This window comes from Heterocephalus glaber, unplaced genomic scaffold (assembly GCF_053883595.1).
Source record: "Heterocephalus glaber isolate CG9 unplaced genomic scaffold, H.glaber_assembly_v1.0 deba00001532, whole genome shotgun sequence".
Lineage (NCBI taxonomy): Eukaryota > Metazoa > Chordata > Mammalia > Rodentia > Bathyergidae > Heterocephalus > Heterocephalus glaber.
Window position 1 is genome coordinate 3643928 of NW_028258330.1, and position 27974 is coordinate 3671901.

The 27974-nt window shown below is 41.9% G+C and overlaps 1 protein-coding gene across 3 annotated transcripts in view; it reads right to left on the reverse strand.

The window, feature by feature from the left end:
• Window positions 1-27974, reverse strand: part of Cfap61 (cilia and flagella associated protein 61) — a 274915-nt gene that overhangs the window by 78611 nt on the left and 168330 nt on the right. For all 3 annotated transcript variants that reach the window (XM_087189031.1, XM_004841158.3, XM_087189032.1), the window contains 2 exons: window positions 10170-10268; window positions 4574-4742 (listed from right to left, as the gene is read on the reverse strand). In XM_087189031.1, coding sequence (XP_087045157.1) covers window positions 4574-4742; window positions 10170-10268 — 268 coding nt within the window. The remainder of the gene's footprint in view (window positions 1-4573; window positions 4743-10169; window positions 10269-27974) is intronic.

Genomic DNA, 27974 nt, shown 5'->3' on the forward strand with positions numbered 1-27974 from the left:
GATGGTTTGTGCTGAGAAGTCTGCTGTGTTTCTGATGGGCTTTCCTTTGTACGTGATTTGTTTCTTTCTCTAACTGCTTGTAGAACTTTCTTCTGTTGAGTTTCTGGAATCTTAACAATTACATGCATATGTGTAGATCTTTTTTGATCAAGGCTATTTGGAGTCCTATATGCCTCACTTATGTGTATGTCAAGTTCTTTTCCCCTGCTTGGGAAGTTTTCTGCCATTACTTCTGTGAAGAGTTTTTTATGTTGTCTGCACTCTCTCCTGTTTCTTCTTTGACTCCAATCAGTCTTATGTTATTCTTCTTTGCATTGTCTAGCAGCTGCTGGATTGATTTCTCTTGGTTCCTCTCAATTTTGAAGCAATTTTTCTTTTCCTGGTCACTAATTGGAATCTTATCTTCTATATCTGAAATTCTGTCCTCACATTGGCTCATTCTGCTGTGTAGACTTTCAATGGAGATTCTCATCTCCTAGAAATCTATTTGGATCTGTTTCATGGATTCCATTTGTTTCCTATGTTGGGATTCCATCATGTTCCACAGCTCCTCTCTAGATTTATTAATCATGTCTCTCACTAGGAGCACAATCTCTGCTGTTATGTGAGAAATTATTTCTGATTTCATTTTTTCCATATCCTCTTTTGCTGCCAGTTCAGTGGTTCCAGGTGGTTGAGTATCAGTGTTCCATCTCATTTCCCTTTGGGGTTGCTGTAGGTTATCTGGAAGTCTGATTTTGAGACTTATTTATGTGTCTTCTCATTTTGACCAGGGGGGTGGGGTGCTGTTGCTGCCCATTCGGCTCACCTTCTCTGAGCTGGGAGAGGTGGGACAGTGGCTCAGAAGCCCCTTCCTCTGGGCCATGAGCGGCGGGAAGGAAGGCAAAAGCCCTTTCATCTGGGCTGGGAGTGGTGGGAGGGATGGTGGCTGGGAAGCCCCTTCCTCTGGGCCAGGAGTGGCAGGCTGCAGCTGCTTTTTCTAATAGAGCTGTGAATTTGTCTGATATAGCCTTTTCCTATGTACTTTTAACTATCTCTTCTTACATTTTTGGTGTCATCTTGATTGGGTATTTCTCTTGCATTTTGATGTTAGTATAAAAACAGTTTTGCTATAACAGAGTAGTTTGAAATCATGATATTCCCTGTTGTGACCTATGTTTTTCTCCTTTATCACTGTCTTAAGTGGGGAGTCCCAAAGGTTATATTTCAGCAGTGGCTCATTTATATTTGGAGGAAAAAGGTTAAAGAATGCTTTGAGAAAAGTATAATAAATTCACCATCCAAATACTGCAGAAGATAAAAGGGGAGAAAACAATGGTTAAAAGTGAAAGTACAAACCAGAATGCCTGTCCTCTCACACCATTATACTACTGAGAAGTTCTAAATTTTTTTCTCAGTTATTTAGAGTGTACATTAAAGTAAATACATACACACAGATAATGTTTTCTGAGGACTTGCACATAAAAGGATGGCTTCCTTCTATCTCCACGTATGAAATACTTATGTGGATATATAATTGTTGAATCATCATTTTCTCCAAGATTCTGTGCGGTGGGTTTTATTTTCTTTTGCCATTTAATGATAGAGAGGAGCTTTTTAATGCCTTCCTTATTTTTGTTCTGTTACGGGGGAGCATTTGGTAATGTTATTTCTCTTTGCAGTTGTTCACTCTCCACCCCCATCATTCTCTTAAGACAATCAGAAGTGTCTTATTCTCAGACCTTTGCCAGAATGCAAGTAGCTGAGAAATTTTTTTTTCATTGGTTTTGCTTGGAATCAATCAACTGCATAGAAGAGATTTCTTCTAGCATGTCTTAAGTTATTGTTGTAAGCCTGCCCAATTTCAAGAGAAGACACAAACTGCACTTCTCAGATGAGAGAAGTATCAAAGAACATGCACCCAAGTTTCAAAGAACCACCTTGACCTCATGCTGTTACTTCTCCTTCCCACATCCTCAGTATGAGGCTCTCAAATGACAGAAGCAATGCCTCTCTTCCATCCCCTGAGGCAGGTTGGTATGGACAGCTCTCTTTCCCAGCCTGTCTGCTGCAGGATTTTGGCCAGGCTGCACTGTTTGTTATCACACGTTCATTTCCCCAGTCTCCATATCAGGACCCTCTGGGAAACCGCAGTGTATCTATCACTACCCACATCAAGGTGATCATAATTAGAGTCACCAACTCTTTCTCTGGCTTGGCTGGAGGTAGTTGCCCCACTTGCTGGCTTCCAGTGGCCATCACCCCTTGTGTGCCACAATCTTCTCCTGTCAATGCCAAACTCATTTGACTTTGAGTTGATAAATTTTTGTTCTTTTATGAGTTTACCCACATCCAGGCATGAAGCAGACATCTCTCCAGAACTGTCCACAAGTCTTGTGGCTTTGTGATCTTGTTTGGAAGCTGTCTTGAGTGCTTTGCAAAACTGGCATGTGGTCACCAATAAGAAAGAAAGGAAGAAAGGAGGGAAGGAAGAAGGAAGGAAGGAAGGTTTATAGAAAGGTTGTTAAGGGAGTTAGATGGTTCTGAAAACAAGCTAGCTAAATCATCTTCCAAAAAGAAGAAGTCATAGAGATTGTCTGAGTTGGCAGGTGAAGAACAAAACTTCTATAAACATGTTGTGCAGGGGAACCACTGACACACTGCAGAAATCCTTCAAACTGATCCCTCAGGAAAGAGGGCTTGGAAATGACCAAGGAGTGAGAATGAGGTCAGCCGTCCAACATAATTTCACGTTTTACCTTGAGCACAAATTTTCTGATAAAAAATTAAGTGATGGGTATTTGAATATCAAAAATATAGCAGAATATTTCAGAGTAGAGCATGCCAATTAAAAGATCTGATTAGAGGTCAAGGATTATAATTACATTTTATAACTTCTTGCTTTGAGTTTCAGGTTTATTTTCTTTGTTTTACAAAACTGGGACAAAGCCATGAGAGAGTTAAGGGAAAACACAGGAACGAAAATGAGAAGTGGAAGGTCTCTAGTGAATTCGGCTGCCCTTTCTGGACCACTCTATGTACCTTTGATTTTCCTGTCCTTCTGGAAAAATTAAATTGGAACTCCCTTTATCATTTCTTCATTTTGTTTTTGCTGTTGTAAAAAGGGCAAGAGCTTAATGTGCCACGAACTAAAGCTGTAGGGCAGCTGGACATACACGGGCAGATGCTGGAGTCTCTGGACAGCTGGCTGGGTCCTCTGCTTGGTTTCCAAAGTACGCAGCCTGGGAAGCAGCTGGAAGCTGGCGGGTGGGTGAGCGGAGACAGGCAGAAGGGCACAGGGTGCTTTCTTCTGGGTCAATGTTTTTAAAAGGGAAGGGAATACTTAGATATCAAAATAAGGTATTCCCCAATTGGTTTTTATCCTTTAACCTGGGAGGAAAAATCCTTTACTGCCCTTTGAAAAATGAGACTTTAAAAAAAGCAAAGAAATAATTAGAGGCTCATCCAAGCTATTCAAGTGCAGTCCATTCCCTGGCAGCCTCAGCCACAGCCTCACCAGGGAGCTCGTTAGAAACCAGTGCCCCAGGACCCTGCACCCCCAGCTCCCTGGCCAGAATCTGTATTTTAAAAGGGTGCTTAGGGGCTTTGAATGTATTGCATAGTTTGAGAAATGCTGCTGCTCATAGGCATGGATCAGGGATTCAATGGGGAGAGAAAATCCAAGCTGGTGATTCTTGGCCTTAGGTTAGAATACATCTGGGGAGCTTAAAACACACTGATGTCCAGCCCTCCCATACCTAAAACAGTCTCTGGGGGCAGGGCCTGGGCTAGGTGTGTTCCAAAGCACCTCAAGGAACCTCAGGGTGTGTCCAGAGCAGGGGACACTGCTTAAGTGACATTCTGTGCTATTGGGCACATGCAGTGACAATGTTGTCTGTCCCCTTGAGCACTGCCTCCTCCAGACTTGGAAATGTAAAGGAAACATACACCTCCCCACCATGAGTCCCTAACCACACAGAGGTAGCTAAGACCTCTTCTCGAGTTATAAAAGAAAATGCCCTCTCACTAGGCACATGCTTTATTTCCCAGACCCCACAAGATGCTCTGTGGCATGGGAATGTTCAAATCTGCTGCCCTACAGCAGTGATAGCTTAGTCCAAGAGGCTAATCACACGGAAAGAAAGCTTGGTCACCAGGACATCAGTTGATCCGACTTCTTAGTTTTATAACTGGGTGACAAAATAAAATAAGGTTTGACAGAAGGTACACATGTTTGAAATAGTGTCATGTTAGTACCACGCCACAGCTAATTTCCTTAAATGCAGGCCTGGCTGTGTCTAGATTCTGCCATGAGTCGTGTTAGACTTTGGGACAACAGCTCCAAGAACGACATTTCTCCTACTTGCTGTGATTTTTATCCGGGAGCAGAATGTTTTTCTTGGAATGGGTTTCTGGGAGGGTTTGAGGACACAAATCTGGCCATGGATGCGGGCATCAAACAGCAATTTTATGAATATAGAGTGGCAGCTGTCGGACAGAGAGGATGCTCTTACCCAAAGTGCACGTGCCCAGTGAGCACATTGGCCGTGGCCATCTCCATGCACACCCTGGTGCCCCGTGGGCACAGTCTCACCTGGTACTGCTGCCCGGTGCACAGGATGAGGTGGTCATACGGCACAGCTTTGTCCTTGGACACCACGACATGCTTGGCTGCCCGGTTTATGCCCGTCATTCTGCCCACCACCACATTAACCCAGGAGCATAGTGACATCAGTGCATAATCTTTATCATTAAAACAGTGGCTGCAAAGAAAGAAGCTCTGTAAGTGACATTTGAGCAGCTGACAGCGGGCATTAATTAGACATCTGGTGTGCTGGTCCGAGTCCCCTAGTGGGCTGGGGCTGTGAGCTTGCTGTGAGTTTACCGGGACTGATACTGGGAGGGTTTTCATTATGAAACATTTAGTCACAAATGGTCATCTTCCCATTAAAGCTAAATTGTCCCACCTGGCTTAGGCCAGTACACAGTGTGTGTGTGTGTGTGTGTGTGTGTGTGTGTGTGTAAAATCACTTACACTTTCACAGTAGTTGTAAATCTACTTTAGCTCTTGAATTGTCCTGCTGACAACATACTCAGAGGGAATTAGGAAGAGGAAAGTGACATCAGTGAAGAATCCTACAGGCTGGGATCATAGCCCTACTTGCTAGTATTTCCCAAGAAATGTCCCATTCTTAGAATTAATGTATGACTTTGGACAAAAACAACAAATACATTTTATAGAAAGATGATGTCCATTAGGGTACTGTGTTTGAAACAAGTACAATTCCAGGGCAGAGGCAATTATGGGGAGCAGGTCCTTAAAGACATCAGGCCTGGAGTTGATGTTAGTGCTGTAACTTCAGGGAAGGTGGCCATGTGGGTTGCATGGACTGTAAGCACTCAGTTGTAATGTGACCAGAATGGGTTTCTTATGGTTTGGGGTTTAGCAAAAGACTTTTGTGAGGGCCATTTGCTGGGTTTTCTGAAAGGTTTGACTTGTGTTAATGACCTTCTAAGGATCCTGGCAGCAGACTGAGAGCCTAAGGTGGGACACAGAGGGTTTCATTTACCTTTGGCTGCATAATCATTCTCAGGGTTTGTGTCCCTGACCCTGGGACCTCGAGTGTCCCCCAGGTCCTTTACCTCTCCATGTGGGATAATTAGCTGGCCCTGATGGTCTGGACCATTGCAAGGAACAGACTGGAGAGTATAGGAGATGCTGTTTTATCAAGTGGGATGTATATGGGAAGGGTATTATTCTAAATAATATTAATGATACATAATCCTGTTTACTCTCTTTGCAGGCAAACAGGATTCTAAAGTGATAATGGGAGGACATTTTTTCTTTTTGATCACACGGGAGTCTAGTCTCACCACACAAAGAGAATTCTAGTAATGGATGCACATTAGACCCTGTTATGGGGCTGTGAAAGAGACAGGAGCTCTGGGCTTTGTATCTTTCCCTGAAACAACACTTAAAAACAAGAAAATTTCTTCTTAATATAAAAAAAAGGAAAATCAAGGGCTGGCCTGCCACAGGAAAATAATGGATAGGGAGATGAAATTCTCTTTTAAAAAGCCATTTTGATAGCTTTACAGGGACACAGGAAACTTCACTGATTCCGTACATTCATGGGAGACACACAAAGGGTCGTTCATATTTGCTATACAGTCCCTATTGTAAGAAATCCAAGACAAGCAAAAATTAAATATAGTTAGTGCACTGGGATCAGTCTTATGAGGATTTGCCCAGAGATAAAAGCTCTCAGGGGAAATTTGTGGAAGGCTAAGACAATGCTATTTTTAATGACAGTGGGACAGTAGGGTTGATAATGTCAGCATACACATTTCAGAGTTAAAATTTGCAGCTTGGTTCAGGGGAAACTGGGGCTTGGGAACACTCATTTTTAGGAACCTTTACTCAGATCTAACAGGAAGTGTTAGCATGGGCTGGTGTTTTTATAGTCTGTCACTACATTGAGTGACATTTCTCAGTTTAAAATGTCATTGTATAAATGATTGCTATCCATTCTGGTAAAAACCTACTCATCTGGACCTTCTCTAATTCCCCCTCATCATGTGTGTGAAACTATCTATTACAGGCTGTAAGTGATATTTTTCCAAAATTATTTCCTAAGCTAAGTTAGTAAGCATTGAAGAGTCTAACATCAGGGACTGTCTCACAGCTTGGTGACCCTCCACCAGGGTTCTCTGGAATATCTATACAGCAGTGTGACCTCATTTTTCTCAAGAAAGCTTGATCTTGACTGAAAAATAATGTGAAGGGGGCCAGGGATATAGCTCAAGGATGGAGTGCTAGTTTGTAGGGGGACTCTGGGTTCCATCCTCAGCACCACAGGAGAAATATGTGAAAGGTTGTCCTCCACTAATCTCTGGTGCTGGCCATTAGAGAAGTACAAATTAAAACAACACTGAGAGTCTATCTTACCCCGGAAAGATTGGCCAGCAACAAGAAATCCAATAATAAATGCTAGTGAGGCTGTGGCGAAAAAGGAACCCTTCTACATTGTTGGTGGGGATGTAAACTAGTACAACCACTATGGAAATCAGTATGGAGATTCCTCAAAAAACTAAAAATAAAAATTCCACTTGACCCAGCTATTCTCCTTCTAGGTATCTTCACAAAAAGGTTAAAGATATTATAGTACAGTGATCTATGCACATCCATGTTTAGAGCAGCACAACTTATAATAACTAAATCTTGGAAGCAGCCTATATGTCCATCAACAGATGAATGGATAAAGAAAATGTGGTATTTACACACAGTGGGGTACTACTTTGCCATAAAGATGGTCAAATGGGTTATTTGTAGAAAAATGGCTATATTTTGAGACCATAATGTTAAATGAAATAAATCAGACACGCAAGCTTAAATATTATGTTTTTTCTTATATGAGAAACTCAAATTATAAATAAAGAACAAAATAAAAGATAACCAAAAGTAGGGAAACAGATCTTCCTCAAATAGGAAGGGGGAGGGAAAGGGAATAAAAAAAGGAATAAAGATGTGTTATGTACATGTATCAACTCCACACAAGGAATATAAACTGTATGTACTGCAAACATGAACTAAGGAAAGAAAACCAAAACAACTCTGGAGACAGATAATAAGAAAAGGAGAGGAGAGAGAGAAAAAGAGAGTGGAAATGCAGGCTGCAGAGGCCTCTGGAAAAGGGCATGGATGAGAAGTGGCCACTTGCTCAAGGCTGTCAGCCCAAGCAGAGGGATCAGAAGACTCAGCCTGAAGCCCCAGGTGCACAGCTTGAAGCCAGCCAAATGGAACCAGAACCCTTTAGAACTGGGAAGGACCTCAGAGATCTTCAGGAGATTGTGACACCCTTAGAAGAAGGACCATTACAATTAACTTTCAATTTCTCAGGGCAGAGGGGCAGCTAATTATTGGCTTCCTCCTGCTTCCTGCATCTCCTTCCTCCTGCGGCTTCCTTCTGGCTGCCATCCTCAGCACCTCTGCCAGAGGTGTGTTGGGGACACAAAAATGAATCAAAACACTGATTAAGAACAAGTTCAAAATTAATCTTTAGAATGAGGAATTTAAATTATTAATTACATTCATGGATGTCATTTGCACTTGCTAGCTCTGAACTCCAGAACCAGCAATCATTTCCTTTACTGGGGTACAGGGCCACATCCTGGTCATGGTTCAGCCTGTGATGTCTAAGAATTATTATTGAGGGCCCTGGCTGGGTCTGGTCTCTCTCTGTCTTGTACTGGGTAGAGAGGACTTCTGCAGGCTCGATTGAGGTAACTGTCATCCAGTGTCTGTCATTTACTGAGCTTCTGCTATGGGCCAAGCCCTGTCCCAGGAACTGGGGACAAAGCAGTGAACACGGTGACAAACATCCCTGACCTTGTCTAGTTTATAGGTGAAAGAGTCAGAATATAAAGAATGGAAGTAGTTTTAAAGGGAGTTTATAATGTTTAGAAGGATTTCAGGAACTAGAGAAAACCAGAGCAGTAAGGGGAGCACTGGCTGCGGAGGGATGGGCTGTCCTGGTCACTCTCCTGGGAAAGGTGACATAGGAGAGAAAACAGCAGAGCCTAAGGGGAGCCTGACTGTTGTATCTGAGGGATGTGGTTTCTGATGTGACTAAGGTGGAGAAAAAAGAGCAACAATAGTAAAAGATGATGTCAGAGAGGTAAGTAGATTGGAGCAGATTTTAGTTTGGAACATTCTAGAACTTCAATAATGAAAGTGTTCTATGTAGCTGTGCTAGACTGGTAGCCACTGGCCATGTGTGGCTATCTGAGCACTTAAAATGTGACTAAGGTGATTGAGGAGCTGAATTTTTAATCTCATTTAACTTAAATAAATTTAAATTTAAATAGCCCATGTGGCTTGTGGCTACTGTGTTGGACAGTGTGGTTCTAGGCTGTAAGGAGTTGGGCTGGTTTGAATCGTGTTTCTGCAGTGTTGCTCTGGTGACTGTGTTGAGAATGCAGAGAGGCAGGGGCAGGAGCAAGGACATCTGGTGACCCCTCCAGGCCGTTAGTTTGCTTGTGCAGAAGCACACTGCACAGAGACCTGTTCATCCATCTCTCCTATGCCACACTCAATGTGATGACAGACAGAAACTCTTACCAGGCTGAGGGAACTAAATTCCCTGTAAGACACCATCAAAACCAGCCTCTGTCTCCTGGAGTCATGTCATTTCCAAAGAGAAAGTGGAGGAGTGCTCAAGCTCTATTCTTGACCAGAGCTTCTGATAATTTTAACAAAAACTACAGCAGGCCTGGATTATCTTACACTTTTCACAATTAGTCAAAATCATCAAAGCTCAGAGTCATGAAATCTGTGCCCCAGACCCACAGTGGCAGGGCCAGGATCTGAACCTGCATCCTCTGGCTCAAATCTACATCCTTCTTACTGCACTGTCATGTGTGATGAGAACCTTCCAAAACAACCCCAAATCTCTAGTCTGATAAAGGTATTAGTTGAAGATGAGCCTGGCTCTTCTGGCAGGGAAGCTAAGGTTTTTCTCATTTGAAGGCAAGGCAAGTCTTTTTCAGAGGTAAGAGGGTCCCTTTGTCACAGACTCTGAAATGAACCTCATCCTCTCCATCAAGAGGAAACAATTTCCTTTCTCTTCATTGAAAAAACTGAAAGATTGTTTCTTAAGGCTGGGCATCTAGGATTTCTGTACCCCTGTTTTGATAAAGGACATTAAAATTAATGGAAGTTGTGTTCTAATGGCATGGTACTTCCTAGCATGGATACTGTCACATAGTTTGACTGGAATGGAAAGAAGAAAGCTCCCAGAACTGGTATGGTAAGCCCTGATTACCAACAGGGGTGAGTGTGAGACCTAAGCCCTAAGGAAGTGACCTGTTGAACACAAACGCAGTCACCAAGCTCCACTGCCCTGTGGTGTCCCTCTGAATCCAAGTGTGGGGTGGCTGAGATCATCAACTCCACCCCAATTGTTGGGCCAGAGCAGTTACAGTCCTCTCACAGACACACGGGGTTCGCTCAACTCTGCCACTCTGGGCCAACAGCTTGCATTTGTATTTCCTAAGCAGTGCTCCAACTCTAGAAGAAAAGCCCCTTGCGCTTCCCTTTCCAATCTGAAATCTATTATTTAGAATCAAAAAGACTGCACACAAATTAGGACATTCAGGCCTCAGAATGAGAAAGCAAATAGAATTCATACTCGCTTGCTAAAAACTTCCTTTGTTCATTCCCCAGAAGTTTTTTTCCTGGGAGGCCATGCGTTGAAATCAGAGTGAGATTATTAAATTTCAGGTGAGCGCTAAGGAGAAAGAAAAAAGGGAAAAAAACAAAGAGAGGTTAAGCTCAATTCAGTGAAAGTTCATTATAATTCAATTTAACTTTATTTTATGTGTCATCTAACTGTTGGATTTTTCTTTGATGCTAGCAACTCTTTTCACACAAACCTTCAAATAGAACCATTTAAATGGGAGAAAAAAAAGATAATGTTGGAGATGCCAATGGCAGAAAATTCCAGAGGCTACACAGAGTATAATAGCAGACACTGTTCAATTTTTAAAAATTTGCTTCTCAAAGTACAACAAAATAAAACTCACAAATTGGGAGGAAGGAAATCAGTTTAGTATATTTGAAGTCAAAGAACTTCTAAGAAATGCAGTCATGACCATCATAGCTGCCATCACAGCCAGCTCTGTGGATGTGTCACTTCCCCACTTAGTCCCCAGCCCATGGCATGAGGTCAGCATTGTGACAGGCCATATCTCACAAAGTGTGAGCTAAAGATATGATGAATGTTTAAATTTTTAAAAGTTTATTACAATAAAAAATGCACTACCATAAATCCCCTCAGAATCCTCCCCCTCACTTTGAACACACTTACCTCATTGTCATTGACACTTTCTGCAGCAATTCTGGAAGTCTTCATTCCTGAGTGTCTTTAGTTACACTGTCATGGCTGCCTCAATGTCCTGAATTGATTCAAAACATTTCCCTTTCATGGTCATTTTGACTTTGGGGAAGATCCAGAAGTCACACAGTGCCAGATTCAGTGACTAAGGAGGATGAGGACATGGTGTCATGGTTTTATGAGCCTGCCTCTCTGCTGGGCAGCACTTGGCAGCCAAATTCACTGAATTTCTGATCATATACATCAAAAAGGACTTTCAGAATTGCTTCAGAAAGGGACAAGAGGGCCGGGGATTTAGCTCAGTGGTTCCAGTGCCTGCCTCGCAAGCGCAAGGGCTTGAGTTCAATCCCCAGTACCGAAAAAAAAAAAAAAAAAAAAAAAAAGAAAGTGACAAGAGTGATGGGATAAATGTATTGGGAAGGGAGTATTTTGAGGGGGGATTAATGGCAGTCTGACTTCTACAATAATACATTTTTTAAGAAATGTAAACATTCACTGTAACTTTTGATCACCCCTTGTATTAGGTGAATCTGAAGCAAAATGATTTTCTTTTTCTTTTTTTGCTTAAATTCTTTTATTGATACATTTTAGGTATACAATACTTTACATTTATCATTGGGTGCTTGCATCTATACATGATGTATCTTGGTTCTTATTTTTTCCCCATTACCTGTGAGCCCTTCACCCCCTCCACCCATCCCTATTTACATAGACTATGCTTCCATTTTTTTCTTTTCTCATAATTTTTCCTTTCCCTTCTTTCCTTTCCCCTTCCCCTCCCACATCCCCCTACCCCTTTGGACCTTTTCTTCCTATTTCAAATTATCAATTATTCATTTTAATCCTTATTTACAATTTCAGTTTCTCACACTAGAGAAATTATTCGGTATTTACATGTGTGTCCTATTTATTTCACTTAAGAGTATGGCCTCAATATGCATCCATTTAGCTATAAATGTTTCTAGTTTCTCATTCTTTATGGCTGAGTAGTACTCTATTTTATAAAAAAACTATATCTTCTTTATCCAGTTTCCAGTTGATGGGCACTTGGGCTGTTTCTAAGCTTTAGCTATTACAAACTGTGCTGCTATAAACATGGGTGCACATATATCACTGTGGTATGATTGTTTTTATTCTTTTGGGAAGATACCCAGCAGGGGAATAGCTGTGTCAAATGGGACTTCTAGTCCTAGTTCTTTGAGGTGTCTCCATACTGATTTCCACAGTGGTTGCACCAGTCTGCACTCCCACCAACAATGGAGAAGGGTTCGTTTCTCCCCACACCCCCTCCAACATTTGTTATTGGTTGATTTCTTGATAGCAGCCATTCTTTCTGGGGTGAGGAGGAATCTCAGTGTTGTTTTCATCTACATCTCTTGAATGACCGGTGATGTTGAACATTTTTTCATATGTTTATTTGCTGCTTTTACTTCTTTGTCTGAGAAATGTCTGTTTATTTCAGATGCCCATTTTTGAATTGGGTCTTTGAATTTGAGGGGTCTGATTTTTTTCAGTTCTTTATATATTTTAGATAGTAGTCCTTTGTCTGAGGTACAGCTGCTAAATTTTTTTCCCACATTGTAGGTTGTTTCTTAGCTCTGTTGGTGGTTTCTTTTGCAGTGCAGAAGCTTTTTAATAAGATGAGATCCCAGTTGTTGATTCATTGTGCTAGTTTCCATGCTACTGAGGTTTTTTTCATAAAGTCTTTTCCTATGCCAATGTCTTCAAGAGTTCTACCTAAGTTATCTTCCAGGAAGCTTAGTGTTTCTGTTTTAATATTTAGATCTTTAATCCACTTCAATATTAGTTTAGTGCATGGTGATAGATATGGGTCTAGTTTTAATCTTTGGCAGGTTGAAACCCAATTTTTCCAGCACCATTTACTAAATAGGCTATCTTTCCTCCAATGAGGGGAGTTGGCTCCTTTGTCAAAGATGAGGTGGCTGAGTATATCTAAAGTTGTTTCTGCATCTTCTAATCTATTCCACTGATCCTCAGGTCAGTTTCTTTGCCAGTACCATGCTGTTTTTATCACAGCAGCTTTGTAGTATAGTTTCAAGTTGTGGATTGTGACATCCCCTGCCATGTCTCTGTTATCTAGAATTGCTTTTGCTATTCTAGGTCTCTTCTGATTCCAAATGAATTTTTGGATTATTTTCTCTAGTTCTGTGAAGTATACTGCTGGAATTTCAATTGGCATTGCATTAATTCTATATAGTAGTTTTGGAAGTATGGCCATTTTCACTATATTGGTTCTGCCTACCCAAGAGCAAGGGATATCTTTCCATTTTCTTATATCCTCTTCAATCTCTTTTTTCAGAGTGGTGTAGTTTTCAGTGTAGAGGTCTTTAAAGCAAAATGATTTTCCAAGGCCATGCAGCTCATCAGTCTAGGCTGCCTGGCTCTCACCTAACCTTTGCCTATTCAGTGGTCATTCAAAGTTTGAGGGGCCTAGGTTCCAGGACTCCCTGTGAATTCCAAAATCCATGGATGCTCAAGCAAAAAAGTGGTGCAATGTGTGTGTATTATCTGCAAATACACTCCCTTCTGGTTTATTCGTTTTTTTGGGTTTTTTTTGAGACAGGGTGTCATCATGTAGTTCAGACCAGCCTTGAACTCACTATGTAGTCCAGGCTGGCTTTGAACTCAAGGTGATACTCCTGCCTCAGCCTCCCGAATGCTGGGATTGCAAGCAGGCACCACCACATCCAGCCCTCCCTTCCACTTTAAATTATCTCTCCATTACTTATGATACTGAGTGCAATGTAAAGGCTCTGTCAATAGTTATCTGTGTTGTTTAGGAAAAAAAAACACAGAAGAAAAGTCTGTTCATGTTCCGTACTGTTGAAAATTTCCCGCTGAATGTTTCTTATCTGAGGTTGGTTGAATCCATACTTTCAAGGGCCATGTCTGCATCCTCTGGACACAGGTGGTCACAGGGCCCCAAGATCATACACTGCCCACAGGACAACCTCAGCATTGTCACTTCCAGACATACACGTTTATCGCCATCAGGGAACCAAAGTATCAGCAGGAGAAAAGTCTGGAGGACTTCTCTTAAGACAAAAATCTGGTCCAGAGGAAGGGGCAACCCAGCCACCATCCCTCCCACCGCTCCCAGCGAGAGTAAAGGGTTTTGGGGCTGCCGTTCATCCTGCCACTACCAGCCCAGAGGAAGGGGCTTCTGAGCCTCTGTCCCACTGCTCCTGGTCCAGAGGAAGGGGCTTCCCGGCCACCATCCATCCCACTGCACCTGGCCCAGAGGAAAGGGCTGTTGGGCCACCATCTGTCCCGCTGCTCCCAGCCCAGAGGAAGGGGCTTCCGGGCCACTATCCCTACAGCTGCTCCCAGCCCCTGTCCCACCTCTCCCAGCTCAGAGGAGGTGATCTGCGTGGGTGCCAACAGCATCCCCCATCCCCCCAGTCAAAATGAGAAAACACGTAAATAAGTCTCAAAATCAGACTTCCAGATCACCTACAGCAACCCCAAAGGGAAATAAGATGGAACACTCTGATACTCAACCACCTGGAACCACTGAATGGGCAACAAAAGGGGATCTGGAAAAAATGAAATCAGAAATAATTTCTCAGATAACAGCAGAGATTGTGTTCATAGTGCAAGACATGATTAATAAATCTAGAGAGGAGCTGTGGAACATGATGGAATCCCAACATAGGAAACAAATGGAATCCATAAAACTGATCCAAATAGATTTCCAGGAGATGAAAAACTCCACTGAAAGTCTACACAGCAGAATGAGCCAATGTGAGGATAGAATTTCAGATATAGAAGATAAGATTGCAATTAATGACCAGGAAAAGAAAAATTGCTTCAAAATTATAAGGGAACATGAGAAATCAATCCAGGAGCTGCTAGACGATGCAAAGAAGAATAACATAAGACTCATTGGAGTCAATGAAGAAACAGGAGAGAGTGCAGATGACATAAAAAAACTCTTCACAGAAATAATGGCAGAAAACTTCCCAAGCAGGGGAAAAGAGTTTGACATACACATAAGTGAGGCATATAGAACTCCCAATAGCCTTGATAAAAAAAAAAATCTACACATAGGCATGTAATCGTTAAGATTCCAGAAACACAACAGAAGAAGAAATTTCTACAAGCAGTTAGAGAAAAGAAACAAACCACATACAAAGGAAAGCCCATCAGAATCACTGCAGACTTCTCAGCACAAACCATCAAGGCAAGAAGAGCTTGGAGTGACATATTCCAAGCCCTAAAAGAAAACAGCCTCCAACCTAGACTGATGTACCCTGCAAAACTATCTTTCAAAATGGATGGAGAAATAAGATACTTTCATGACAAAGAGCACCTCAGGTACTTCATGAATACCAAACCAGCACTCCAAAAAATTTTACACAATATCCTAGGAATAGACATTGAGGATCACAGCCCCAGGAAGCAAAGCAGAATGAACCCATCTGGCATGACAAGAAATTAAATCTAAAGGGGAAGAACCTAACAAAAAGAAAAAGTCATGGCAATGATAAGTCAATAGGTTTCAGTTATAACTATCAATGTTAATGGTCTCATTTCACCAATCAAAAGAAACAGACTGGCAGAATGGGTCAAGAAGCAAAATCCAACAATATGCTGCATACAAGAAACACACTTAATTCAAAAGGAAACTCATAGATGGAAAGGTAAAGGGTGGAAGACAATACTCCATGTGACAGGAACCCCCCCAAAAAAGCAGGAGTAGCTATCCTATTGGCAGATCAAGTAGATTTCAAACCAACACTGATTGAGAGGGACGAAGAAGGACGCTACATCCTTGTAAAGGGAACAATCCAAGAGGAAGAGATGACAATCATAAATATCTATGCACCAAACACTAATGCGCCCAACTATATAAAACAAATACTAACGGACGTGAAAAGTCATATATGCACTAATACAATTGTAGTGGGGGACCACAACACACCACTGTCACAAATAGATAGATCAATGAGACAAAAAATAAGTAATGAAATACTAGAACTCAATCAAACTCTTGAACAAATGAACTTAACAGATGTTTACAGAGTCTTCCACCCCACAAAATCAGAATACACATTCTTTTCAGCTGCACATGTGTCATTCTCCAAAATAGACCACATACTCACACATAGAACATGTTTAAGTAAGTGCAAAGGAATTGAAGTTATCCCCTGTATACTATCAGACCATAGTGCGAGGAAATTGGAGCTCCATAGCAAAAGAAACTCAAAAAATTTCATAAACATGTGGAAATTGAACAACACACTTCTGAATAACCAATGGGTCACAGAGGAAATTAAAGAAGAAATCAGACAGTTCCTTCAATTAAATGACAATGACAATACAACATATTAGAATCTATGGAACACAATGAAAGCAGTCTTATGAGGGAAATTCATAGCAGTGAATAAGCATATTAGGAAAACAGAACAAGGCCAATTAAACAACCTGATGCTGAAACTCACGCTTCTAGAAAAAGAAGAGCAGGACAACCCCACAGCTCATACAAGGCAGGAAATTATAAAGATCAGAGGAGAAATCAATGCAATGGAGACTAAGAGAACGATACAAAAAATCAATGAAGCCAAGAGTTGGTTCTTCAAAAGAATCAACAAAATCGACAAACCTTTAGCCAACCTTATCAGAAAAAGGAAAGAAAAGGCCCAAATCCATGCAATTAGGAATGAAAAGGGTGAAATTACAACAGACCCAGCAGAAATCCAGAGGATCATCAATACCTCCTTCCAGAACCTATACGCCAGTAAGATGGACAACACAGAAGAAATGGACAGATTCCTAGATACATATGAATTACCAAACTTGAACGAAGAAGACCTGAAAATTCTGAACAACCCAATATCAACCAATGAAATTGAAAATGTAACTAAAAACTTATCAACTAAGAAAAGCCTGGGCCCTGATGGCTTCACTGCTGAATTCTACAAGACATTTAGAGAGGAACTGCTGCCACTACTGTTTAAACTCTTCAATGAAACTGAAAAGGAAGCAATACTCCCAAATTCATTTCTCGAAGCAAGCATCACCTTGATCCCCAAAGCAGAGAAAGACCCAACTGAAAAAGAGAACTATAGGCCAATCTCACTAATGAACATAGATGCAAAAATCCTTAATAAGATACTGGCAAAGAGAATGCAGAAGATCATCAAGAAGATCGTACACCCTGATCAAGTGGGATTCATCCCAGGGATGTAGGGATAGTTCAACATATGCAAATCAATCAATGTAATACACTATATCAATAGAGCTAAGGACAAAAACCATATGATTATCTCCATAGATGCAGAAAAAGCATTTGACAAAGTCCAGCATACATTTATGATAAAAACCCTACAAAAAATTGGAATAGATGGTCTCTACCTCAAACTGATAGAAGCCATCTATGAAAAACCAACAGCCAATATCATACTAAATGGTCAAAAACTGAAATCCTTCACACTAAAATCAGGAACAAGACAAGGATGTCCACTATCACCACTCTTGTTCACTATAGTTCTGGAAACATTAGCCATGACAATTAGACAACAGAAAGAAATAAAAGGAATAAAGATAGGAAATGAAGAAGTCAAATTGTCATTATTTGTAGATGACATGATACTCTATATAGAAGACCCCAAGAACTCCACCAAAAGTCTTCTAGACTTAATAACCAAATTCAGTCAAGTAGCTGGTTACAAGGTCAAAACACAATAATCAATAGCTTTCCTCTACACCAATGACAGACTCACTGAGAGAGAAATAGGGCAAATAATTCCTTTCACAATAGCATCCAACAAACTGAAATACCTAGGAATCATCCTAACAAAAAAAATCAAAGACCTCTTTTCTGAAAACTATGGCACTCTGAAAAGAGAGATTGAAGATGATATTGGAAAATGGACAGACATCCCCTGTTCCTGGGTAGGAAGGATTAATATAGTGAAAATGGCCATACTTCCAAAACTGCTATATAGATTCAATGCAATTCCAATTGAGATCCCAGCAGCATACTTCATGGACCTTGAGGAAACAATCCAAAACTTCATTTGGAACAAGAAGAGACCCAGAATAGCAAAAGCAATTCTAGGTAACAGAGACATGGCTGGGGGTATCACAATCCCCAACTTGAAACTATACTACAAAGCTACTGTGATAAAAACAGCATGGTACTGGCAAAGAAACAGATCTGACGACCAGTGGTACAGATTAGAAGATGCAGAAACAATGCCAGACACACTCAGCCATCTCATCTTTGATAAAGGAGCCAAACACCCTCACTGGAGGAAAGATAGCCTCTTTAGTAAATGGTGCTGGAAAAATTGGGTTTCAACTTGCCAAAGATTAAAACTAGACCTGTATCTTTTACCATTCACTAAACTAAAATCAAAATGGATTAAAGATCTAAATATTAAAATAGAAACTCTGAACCAGTTGGAACAGAGGTTAGGTAGAACTCTTGAAGACATCGGTGTAGGAAAAGGTTTTATGAAGAAAACCTCAGTTGCCCATGAAATAGCACAAACAACCAATAAGTGGGATCTCTTCTTATTAAAATGCTCCCGCACAGCAAGAGAAACCACTAGCAGTGTGAAGAGACAACCACAATGTGGGAAAAAATCTTCACCTGCTGTTCCTCAGACAAAGGTCTACTATCTCGACTCTATAAAGAACTTAAAAAGATCAGATGTCCCAAATTTAAAGACCCAGTCCAAAAATGGGCATCTGAAATGAACAGACATTTCTCAGACAAAGAAGTAGAAATAGCAAATAAATACATGAAAAAATGTTCAACATCACTGGTCATTCAAGAGATGCAAATGAAAATAACGCTGAGATTCTACCTCACTCCAGAAAGAATGGCTGCTATCATGAAATCCACCAATAACAATTGCTGGTGGGGCTGTGGGGAAAGAGGATCCCTGCTCCACTGCTGGTGGGAGTGTAGACTGGTGCAACCACTGTGGAAATCCGTATGGAGATTCCTCAAAGAACTAGGACTGGAAGTCCCATTTGATCCCACTATTCCACTGCTGGGGATCTTCCCCAAAGAATTAAAAGAATCATACCACAGTGATATATGTGCACCCATGTTCATAGCAGCACAGTTTGTAACAGTTAAATCTTGGAAACAGCCCACATGCCCATCAACTGGAGACTGGATAATGAAAATGTGGTTTTTTTATAAAATGGAGTACTACTCAGTCATCAAAAATGAGAAATTAGAGACATTTATAGCTAAGTGGATGCACATTGAGGAGATACTCTTAAGTGAAATAAATAGGATACACATGTGTAAATACCAAATAGTTTCTCTGGTGTGAGAAACTGAAAGTGTAAATAGGGACTAAAATGTATAATAGGTAATGTGAAATAGGAAGAAAGGGGGCAAAGGGGAAGGAAGTGGGAGGGCTAGGGGAAAGGATAGAAGGTAATGGGATTAATATGAGAAAATGGAAAAATAGGTACAAAATCTTTGTAAATAGGGAGGACTGGAGCGGTTGAAGGGAGGGCTGGGCAAGGGTGAAAAATAAGAAGCAAGAGAGAGTATGTAAAGGTGCAAATTTCCAATGATGAATGTCATTATATTGTATACCTAAAAGGTACCAATGATTAGAATGAATAATTGATAATGTAAAATAGGAAGAAAAGTTCCAAAGGGGTAGGGTTAGTGGGAGGGGCAGGGGAAAGGAAAGAAGGTAAAGAAAAAATGATGAGAAATGAAAAAAATGGAAATAAAGTCTTTGTAAATAGGGAAGGGTGGAGGGGGTGAAGGGAGGGCTAGGAATGGTGATAAAATAAGAACCAAGATGCATTATGTAAAGGTACAATTCCCAATGAGAAATATAATTGTGTTGTATACCTAAAATGTACCAATAAAAGAATTTAACAACAACAACAAAAAAGAGTAAAATCTGCCTTATACTGGCATGAAGCTCTCCAGAGCCCAAGGTATATGCACAGGCATTCATCTTCAAGACAGTTTATGTAGGGGTGGGGTTCAGGGTACCTGTATTTCATGTGTAAGAAAATCAACATTGGAAATGGTAAGGTGTTTCTTTGCAGCAGGGAAGTAGAATTGGCAGTACTGGGGATTGGATTGAACCCAGGGCCTTTGCACTGAACTCTATCTCCAATCCTTTTTAAAAATTTTTTTACTTTGAGACAAAGTCTTGCAAAATTTCCAAGTTGACCAGGCTGGGCTAGAACTTGTAATCTTCCTGCCTCAGCCTCTGAGCACTGGAATTATAGGCATGGGCCACCACATCGGCTAGAAATGGTAATTTTTTCAAGGTCATGAAGCTCATAAACAGCAGGGCCAGACATGAAATTCATGCCTTCCAACTCTGTCCAAACAGCACCCTATCCATAGCCCCACACCCTCTCCAAGGGGTATTTTAGGCCCAGCACACTAAGTGGAGGCTTCTGAGGACTCACTCCATATCTGCCCCTCAGAGTTAAAAATATTTCTGTTGAAACTTTGCCCTCTGCTTAGAGTCAGCAAAATTGTATGGGTGAGCAGATTTTTTTCAGGGTATCCTGGTTGGTGAGAAAGATCTTTTTTTTTCTAAAAATCTCTCCTTAGTTCACACATCCCTTTTCAATCAACCAAATGCCAGAGAAGGAGCCATCCCCAAGCCAGAGGAGAACACCTGCCCTCCTTTCCCAGGAGGAGCCTGGAAGCTTTCCAAACGTGTAAATGCTATCAATTTACTGACAATCTGTTAAGTAGCGCTAAAAACAGGCGACTTTCAGTGATGGCTTGGGCTGGCAGTGCAATAAACCCAACTGCACATGACCTTTAAACATGGCTAAATATTATGAGAACTTTTGCTCTAAAAGTCTCTAAGGATGGGTGTCATTTAAGAATGAATATTCTTATTTGATACAAACAAAACTAAGCACACTTTATCTGCTAATAAAAAGAATAAAAATTCTGGATATCTCCAAGTAGCAGAAAGGTCACAATTAACCCCAGATATGTACAGCCTCAAGTGCACACCAGTGACAGGCTTTGGATTTACTACTGTCTAATGGGGAACACAGATAATAAAATGTGTTTATCTGCAGGGGCAGTTAAAACTTCTGGTTTTGGATCCCATGTGGTCAAAATGTGGTTTATGTTACACTAATAGCTCCACACTGGCCCTTTTTACATCTCTGTGTGAATAGAGGGCTTAATGATCATGCAGCTATAGCCTTTACTACAAAAAGCAATTCCTTTGGTATGAAATAATTTGAATTATCTAATGACATGGATCAAATGACTCATAAATTGCTAAATTATCACAATGAATTTTCCTGAATTTTGCTATTGTACAATTAGAAAATGCCCTTAAAGACAGTAGGATTTTTTAAAAACATCCTCCATATTGATATAGTACAGATTTATTTTGAGGGGGAAGGCATCTGCTGAAGTTTTACACATAAGAGAACCAGCTTCCAGTTCTTTTCTCCAGCCCAAGTTAATTCCTTTTGTATTCCTGGAGTGCCTGGTCTGGACATTTACCTAAGCTTCCAGCTTCCTACCTTAGCCTTTCTTGTCCTCCTGTCATTGCCCTCACTCACTCCTTCTGAGTCAGCACATCTGCATCAGAAAGAAAACATAGTCTACGGCCAAACCACCTGAATGCACTGGATCTGATCTTGGAAGCTAGGCAGGGTCAGGCCTGGTTAGTACTTGGATGGGAGAAAGAAAGCACAGACCAGCTGCCAGCAGCCTTCTTTATCCCTTGTCCATCCACAGGAGCATCCTTCCACTTCCTGGTTCACCTTTCCTAATATGTCACATCTTCTCGCTCCTCCCCAGCCCTGTACCAGCCACTTCCTCTCACAATGTCGCTTAATAAACCAGTCCAGTGCTGACTCAATGGGCTGGAGTGAGGTCTCCCCCAAGGTCCACAAGAGCTCCGCCCATCACATCCACATCCCAGGCAGAAGAAAGGAGGACTGAGAAGTGTCCAAGAGAGAAGTTCCTGAAGCCAATTACACTGAGCAGAGTTTATTCAAGCAAAGAAAAACAAAGCAGAAATGATGATTTGCTGATCAGGCAGCACCCAGAAGCAGAGCAGGTTCTGAGAACTCCAGAAGTGAGGCCTGAACTCAGCATAGTCAATCAGCTGGTTGGGTAGTTACAGCTTAATCAGCTAACTGGCTTCAAAGTTCAGTTACTGAGATCAAACTCCGTATTGGTTAGGGTCTGGGTCCAGTGTGGGAGCCTGGTCCGAACAGGTGGGTTGGCACAAACCCTGCTTCACAGGAGAAAGGCTATCAGGAGCCTTCCGGAAATCCCCCGGGACTTGTCCTCTTGTGTTAGCAGAACGCAGTGATAGCCCAGGTGGAGTAGTGAAGGGGGATGGGGAGCAGAGTGTTTCAAAGGCATGAGGTGGCCTTTTCACTACCCCAGGGATGGTCGCTGAGGACAAAATGCAGAGAATACAAGGGAGACAGGTAGAGGTCCCCACTCACCTGACTCGTGCAGGAAGGGCGGGGAGGGGACAGAGAAGGACCTCAGTTCCAGGACCCAGGCAGGGTGCACACACATGTGCAGGTGGGGGGACCCCAGGAGGCTAGGGGCTAACTAGGAACTGCCAGATGCCACTGCTGACCCTGAGCCAGAGGAGTGGGGGCGGAAGAGACAGGAGGCTAGGCTGTGGCCAAGGTGCCCCCTCCCCAGGAGCTGGGTCCCCAGAACACTGTCTGCTGCCTGCAACAACACTGGCTTCCAGTCTTCAGTTCTTTTTCAACCAGCCTGCCTTCTTTGTCCATCTCTCTGTCACCAAGCTTCCTAGGCAATGTGCCCATGGCCCTGGGCAATGTTATCTATGACCTGTACTGTAGAGTTCTTCGGAGGCACAAATCTAATTCCTAAGTGCTCCAGGTCATCCCAAACTCAGTATTCAGACCGAAGCCCCAGTCCCTCTCCTGTGTCTCTGCCAATGCCACAGCCAAGGGGCTACTTCTCCAGCTAGGATCTGGAAGCCCATTTTAGGCTCCAACCCTTCTTCCCACACTGGTCACTCTGCCCCATCGCTTTCACCTTGCCCAGATGTCTCTGTCTGTCTCTGTTCCTGTCTCGCTGTCTCTGTCCCCCCTTCTCTCTCTCTCCCTCTCTTCTCTCCCTCTCTCCCTCTCTACCTCTCTTGGCACTGGGGATTGAAGCCAATGCCTTTGCACTGAGCTCGATCTCCAGCACCTTTTTTATTTGGAGATAGGTTCTCACTGTGTCACTAAGTTCCCCAGGTTGGGCTTGAACTTGTGATCCTCCTGCCTCAGCCTCCCCAAGCACTGGGATTGCAGGTGTGTGCCACCACACCAAGCTGTTGCTCACCTCTGCCTAGACAAATAGTCTCAGGGTTAGTGTCACCACTCCAGTCTCTTCTCTGCCCCTCTTCCACATAGCTACTGGAAACTTCTTCTTAAATTAAATCAAATTCTCATCTTTGCTCACCACCTTGGTAAGGATCATTAGCTCAGGAGTCAAGCTGCCTTGGTTAGACTCTCAGCTCAAGCACTTTCTAGGTTTTAACTTTGGGCAAATTATTTAACCCTGTTGAGGCTCAGTTTGTTCACCTATAAAATGGGAATAACGGGACCTGACGCTTCATAGGGGATGTTGTAAAGATTAGATGAAATGGTATCTAAAATATTTAGAATATTGCACAGTACATTTTCAGTAAGCAGTAATTTTTTGTTAGCAAAATATTAGGTGAAAAATCACTATCTCAGTATATAAGGTCCTTAGGGTCAGGGTCTAATCTCACCTCCCAACTTTCTTTGCAACATTGACCACATAAGGTCCCCAGCCTTCCATGACTTTATGAAAAGATGCCAACAGCACTTTAATTTCTACAACCTCATATTTTTGCTATGACAGTTTTCTTTGCAATTTGGCTTAGCAACATCCAAATATGTAATTTCCTTAATTCATCACTAAATGTATTGATCCAAAATCATGACGTTTGTAATGTATCATTGTAACAGATTCTAGCTCTTCCAAGGGTGAACTACTGTACAGAGATACAGTGGTCAAGATTTTACATTTGATCATCTATGAATATTCCAAAAGCTCTGGCAGCTAAAACAGGGGTCAAAAGGTACAGCGTGGCTTTGAGGAAACATTATATGAGTGGCACAAACAGAAGATCACAGATGAAGGTAAAAGCCTTGGGTCTAATGGTGCTGGCTGCATGTATAAGAACGATATTGCAGGCTGTCACGAGGCCTCTGCTCCAAAATCAAAGGTCACCAGATTGTGAAAAAAAAAAAAAAGTTGCAGTGCAGCACTCTGGCCACTGAAACATTAAACAAGCACACCTGCAAGCCCAGCAAATGGTTCCAGCGGGGATTTCACGTTGCTGTGGAGACCAAGGGAGGAAGGGCTCCAAGACACTTGCAAAGCAGGGAGGATTAGAGTATCCAGGGAAATAAGTAAAAGGTATTGCGTTTCATTCCATGTTGCAGGAGGACAGCTACAAAACTAGGTCTAAACATCCTTATTCTTCAAATAAAGAGGGTCACATTGCCAATTTATTGTGAATATGAAAAAGAAACATAAAACTTTTCATGTTCCTTAACCTTCTGGGAAGTAGAAATCTGTCAATGTGCTAAGCAATTGCTCATTAATTTTTACTTTTATTGGTCTTTTTTCCCTTTCTTTTGGCACGGCGGCAAAGGCAGCCACATCATGTAATTTAATTAACTTTTTGTTAATACTTTTACTTGAACAAATAGATAATGTAGAGAAAAAAATAATTTCCTCAATTAATTTAAATGTCTCATTTTAATTTACTAAAACCTCTGCTTTCTAAACTGCTGCAAAAACAGTAACAAAAATATTTGCCAAAGATAGCAAATCCTAGCTCAAGGTTATTTGACCCGACTACATATTTTACTAATCAAAGACTAACTCAGATTTAATTTCATCTTAAAGATATGATAATATCCGTCATTTAATGATACAATCAATGCTATAGGTAGGGGGTTGAAAGTCAGGAGTTAGGTGAACTTTCACTCTTAGAAGAAAAATACAGGGCAAAACAAATCAGAACAAAATATTGACTGAAAATATAAAGTAGATTAAGAGAACTTACCAGTTTTTCTCTGAAAAAAATTTTAACTTTCTTCAGCTGTATTTTTTTCTTCTAAGATCACAAAAGAGATGTTTGGACACATCTCAAGCTAATTATTTCATCTTTATTCTGCCAGTAAAATAACAGGGTGGCTGCAATCATGGCTACAAAGCTGTCAGTAATGTCACACTGTGGCCTCGAGGGGGAGACTGAAGCGGTCCGAAGAGCAAGAGTGGGTGGAGGACACCAGCTCATTCTGGAGAGATGCTCGGGCCAGTCGCTCTCCCTGACCCTACTTCTCTCTTCTCTTAGGTGCCTGGCTCCACCCTTGATGGGTGGGGTGGGGTGAGAACTCCCTGTCCTCATCAATCGCTGAAGGAACCAGGATGGACCTGGACCAAAGGGACAAAGAGCAGGTCTCTTAAACCTCCTCTGAGTCCAAGCTGTGTCCTGAGTCACAGGATCTGGAACCACACCAGACCCAAGTACAGGAGGGTCCTGGGTGCTTCAAGTTCTCAGGTCCGGGTGGAGGGAAGCATGGTGGCCAAGGCAAGGGTCTAGGGGAGGATTTGGAGACTCAGGATTTCCAACAAAAGCTTGTGGATCTATGAACAAAAGAATCCTTACTGAAAAAAAAAAGGGTGTCATGGCTGAAATATCATTTGAAAGAACGAGAATACAATTTGGGAGTTCTGGCAAAACAGACTAAAATGAATTTTAATTTTTCTTTATGATTTAGGGGAAATGATTAATGTTGTTTTAATACATATATGAAGTAAAAACATTATACATTTATATTCTGAGCATATGCTTATTAAGCATATCCAAGGTATAAATACCAAGATGGCAGCTATAAGGAAGACAGAAAGTCTTCTTTGTGCACAAGAAATGGCAAACACAATACACAGACCAATCACTTCCCAAGACTGAAAAACAAAGCATTATGGGAATTCAAAAATGAATGACATCATTTCTGGTGGGGCAGGATTAAGAAGAGTTTTATGTTTTAGGCAAATAATAGCTATTAGGAAAGCTTGATTAGCACCATATGGACAGGCTCCTCTGTTTGGTAGATATTTGTCTTGGGCCTCCATTCTCACTGGTGATAATTTAAGCATGGAGATTTCTGAAATGTTTTCTATGGGGGTCCAATATAGTAGGTAAATACCAGGAACGTGGGATAATGACTTCAGCTATACCATGTTAATGATATCTTAATAATTAGGCCTGATAAGCCTCAACGTAATGATGTGACTTAGAAGTTATATGATTTGTTGAGAATTAGAAAATGTGGTTTGGAAAACAAGCCCATAAAAAGTTTACTTATGATGAGCAATTAGAGGGGGAAATAGTTTCCCTAGATAAGACCACCAATTTTGAGGAAATGTTTACATAAATGCTTCCTAAGCCCAGCTGCACGGGAGAATTACTCAGGCAGTTCGTAAAAAAATACATATTCCTAGAACCCAACCCAGCCCTACTGACTTGTAACCCTAGGAGTATGGACCTGAAAATGTGTTTCTACCACCCTCCCCACCCCCACCTACATGGCCAATAGGCACAGAATTGCAAAGTGGAATTTTCACATTCTGTTGCTTACAGAGAGATCACACCACATTTTTCCTAATGCCTGGGAAAGTGATTCACATTAATTTTCTTCACCATATGTTCTTAAAATAAAAGGGGAAATCCAAAGTGGTTTTTAATCAAGCCCAAATGCCTTACTATGTTGGTAGTGTTAAATTGTTTCTTTGAAAGGAATCATCTTTAAAGGACTCCGGTTATAGGTAAGCTTGCTTTCCAGAGTCATGGGCCCAGGAGTTGGCCGGCCTGGTTTGAGTCTCACACAGGACTCACAGAACTCCCACTCTCCAGAGAGGAGTTCTCAAATCTCCCTCATAGGCCCATGTGTTCAAGGACTGTCAGCTTGTGATGCTATTGGGAGGTGGTGGAAACTGTAGGAGGTGGTGGGGAAGGAAGAAAGGAAGGAAGGGAGGGAGGGAGGGAGGGAGGGAGGGAGAAAGGAGGCCATTAGAAACATGTATCAGTGCTCCATGGGGCAGTGATGGTCAAGTGGAGCCCTTGGAAAGACATGGTGGGATCCCTATGGGCACTGCAATCCATGATCCACAAGGGAGCTCAGTGTGGGTCGAGAGCTAGCAGGAAGTGTGCCACTCCCATTTGTCCTGGAGTCTAGCAGTTTTGTAAAACAGAAACACCCCAGAGTGTTGGGCTGTTTGCTTTGTTCTCCAGACGTTAAGCAGAAGCAGTGGCTACTTTAACCAAACTCCAAGTGTTAGGATTTAAGCCTCCTGTGATGATAGGCAGAGCTTTGGGGAGGTGAGTGGATTGTGCAGGTGCTACAGCTTACTTGCTGTTAGGAGGTGGGGCCTGATTAGAAGAGGTAGATCACTGAGGGTGTGACCTGGCAAGATTTATCTCCCTTCCTGGCTCCTCCCTTGACTCTCTGCTTCCTGTCCACTATGTTGTGAGCAGCTCTCTTCTACTACATCCCTCTGCCATCCTCTCCCACCTTGGAGCCAGCCAACCATGCAAGGACCAAGACTACTGGAACATAAGCCATAATAAACCTCTCCTCCTTTAAACTGTGAGTACTGATATTGTGTCTCAGCAACAAGAAGTGACTAAGACACCAAGGCAATGTCTCACAAAGAGTAAGATGCAGCCACTGACAGGAAACACCTCTGGCTCACCCCTGATCTTTAGGAGAAAGAGCATCTTCCACACTGAGAAGACACCACCTCCCTAGTCCCTAGTCTCCCTAGTCCCTGCCCCTGAGCCCTGATAGTCAGTGCTCAGCTCAGCTCCCACTGGGCACTCAGCTGTGCAAATCTAATTAGTAGGAGGTGTCAGCTAATCAGTAGCGAGCCCAGGCATTTTGATGGACACCAGTGCACAGGAAGGGATTCTGGGTGCTATCCTCACTGCACAGAGGACAAGGCTGGGGTTCAAAGGTGTTGAGGAACTGCTCTGGAGAGTGCTGACATCCTGCACCTCAGCTCTGTAGTGCTCA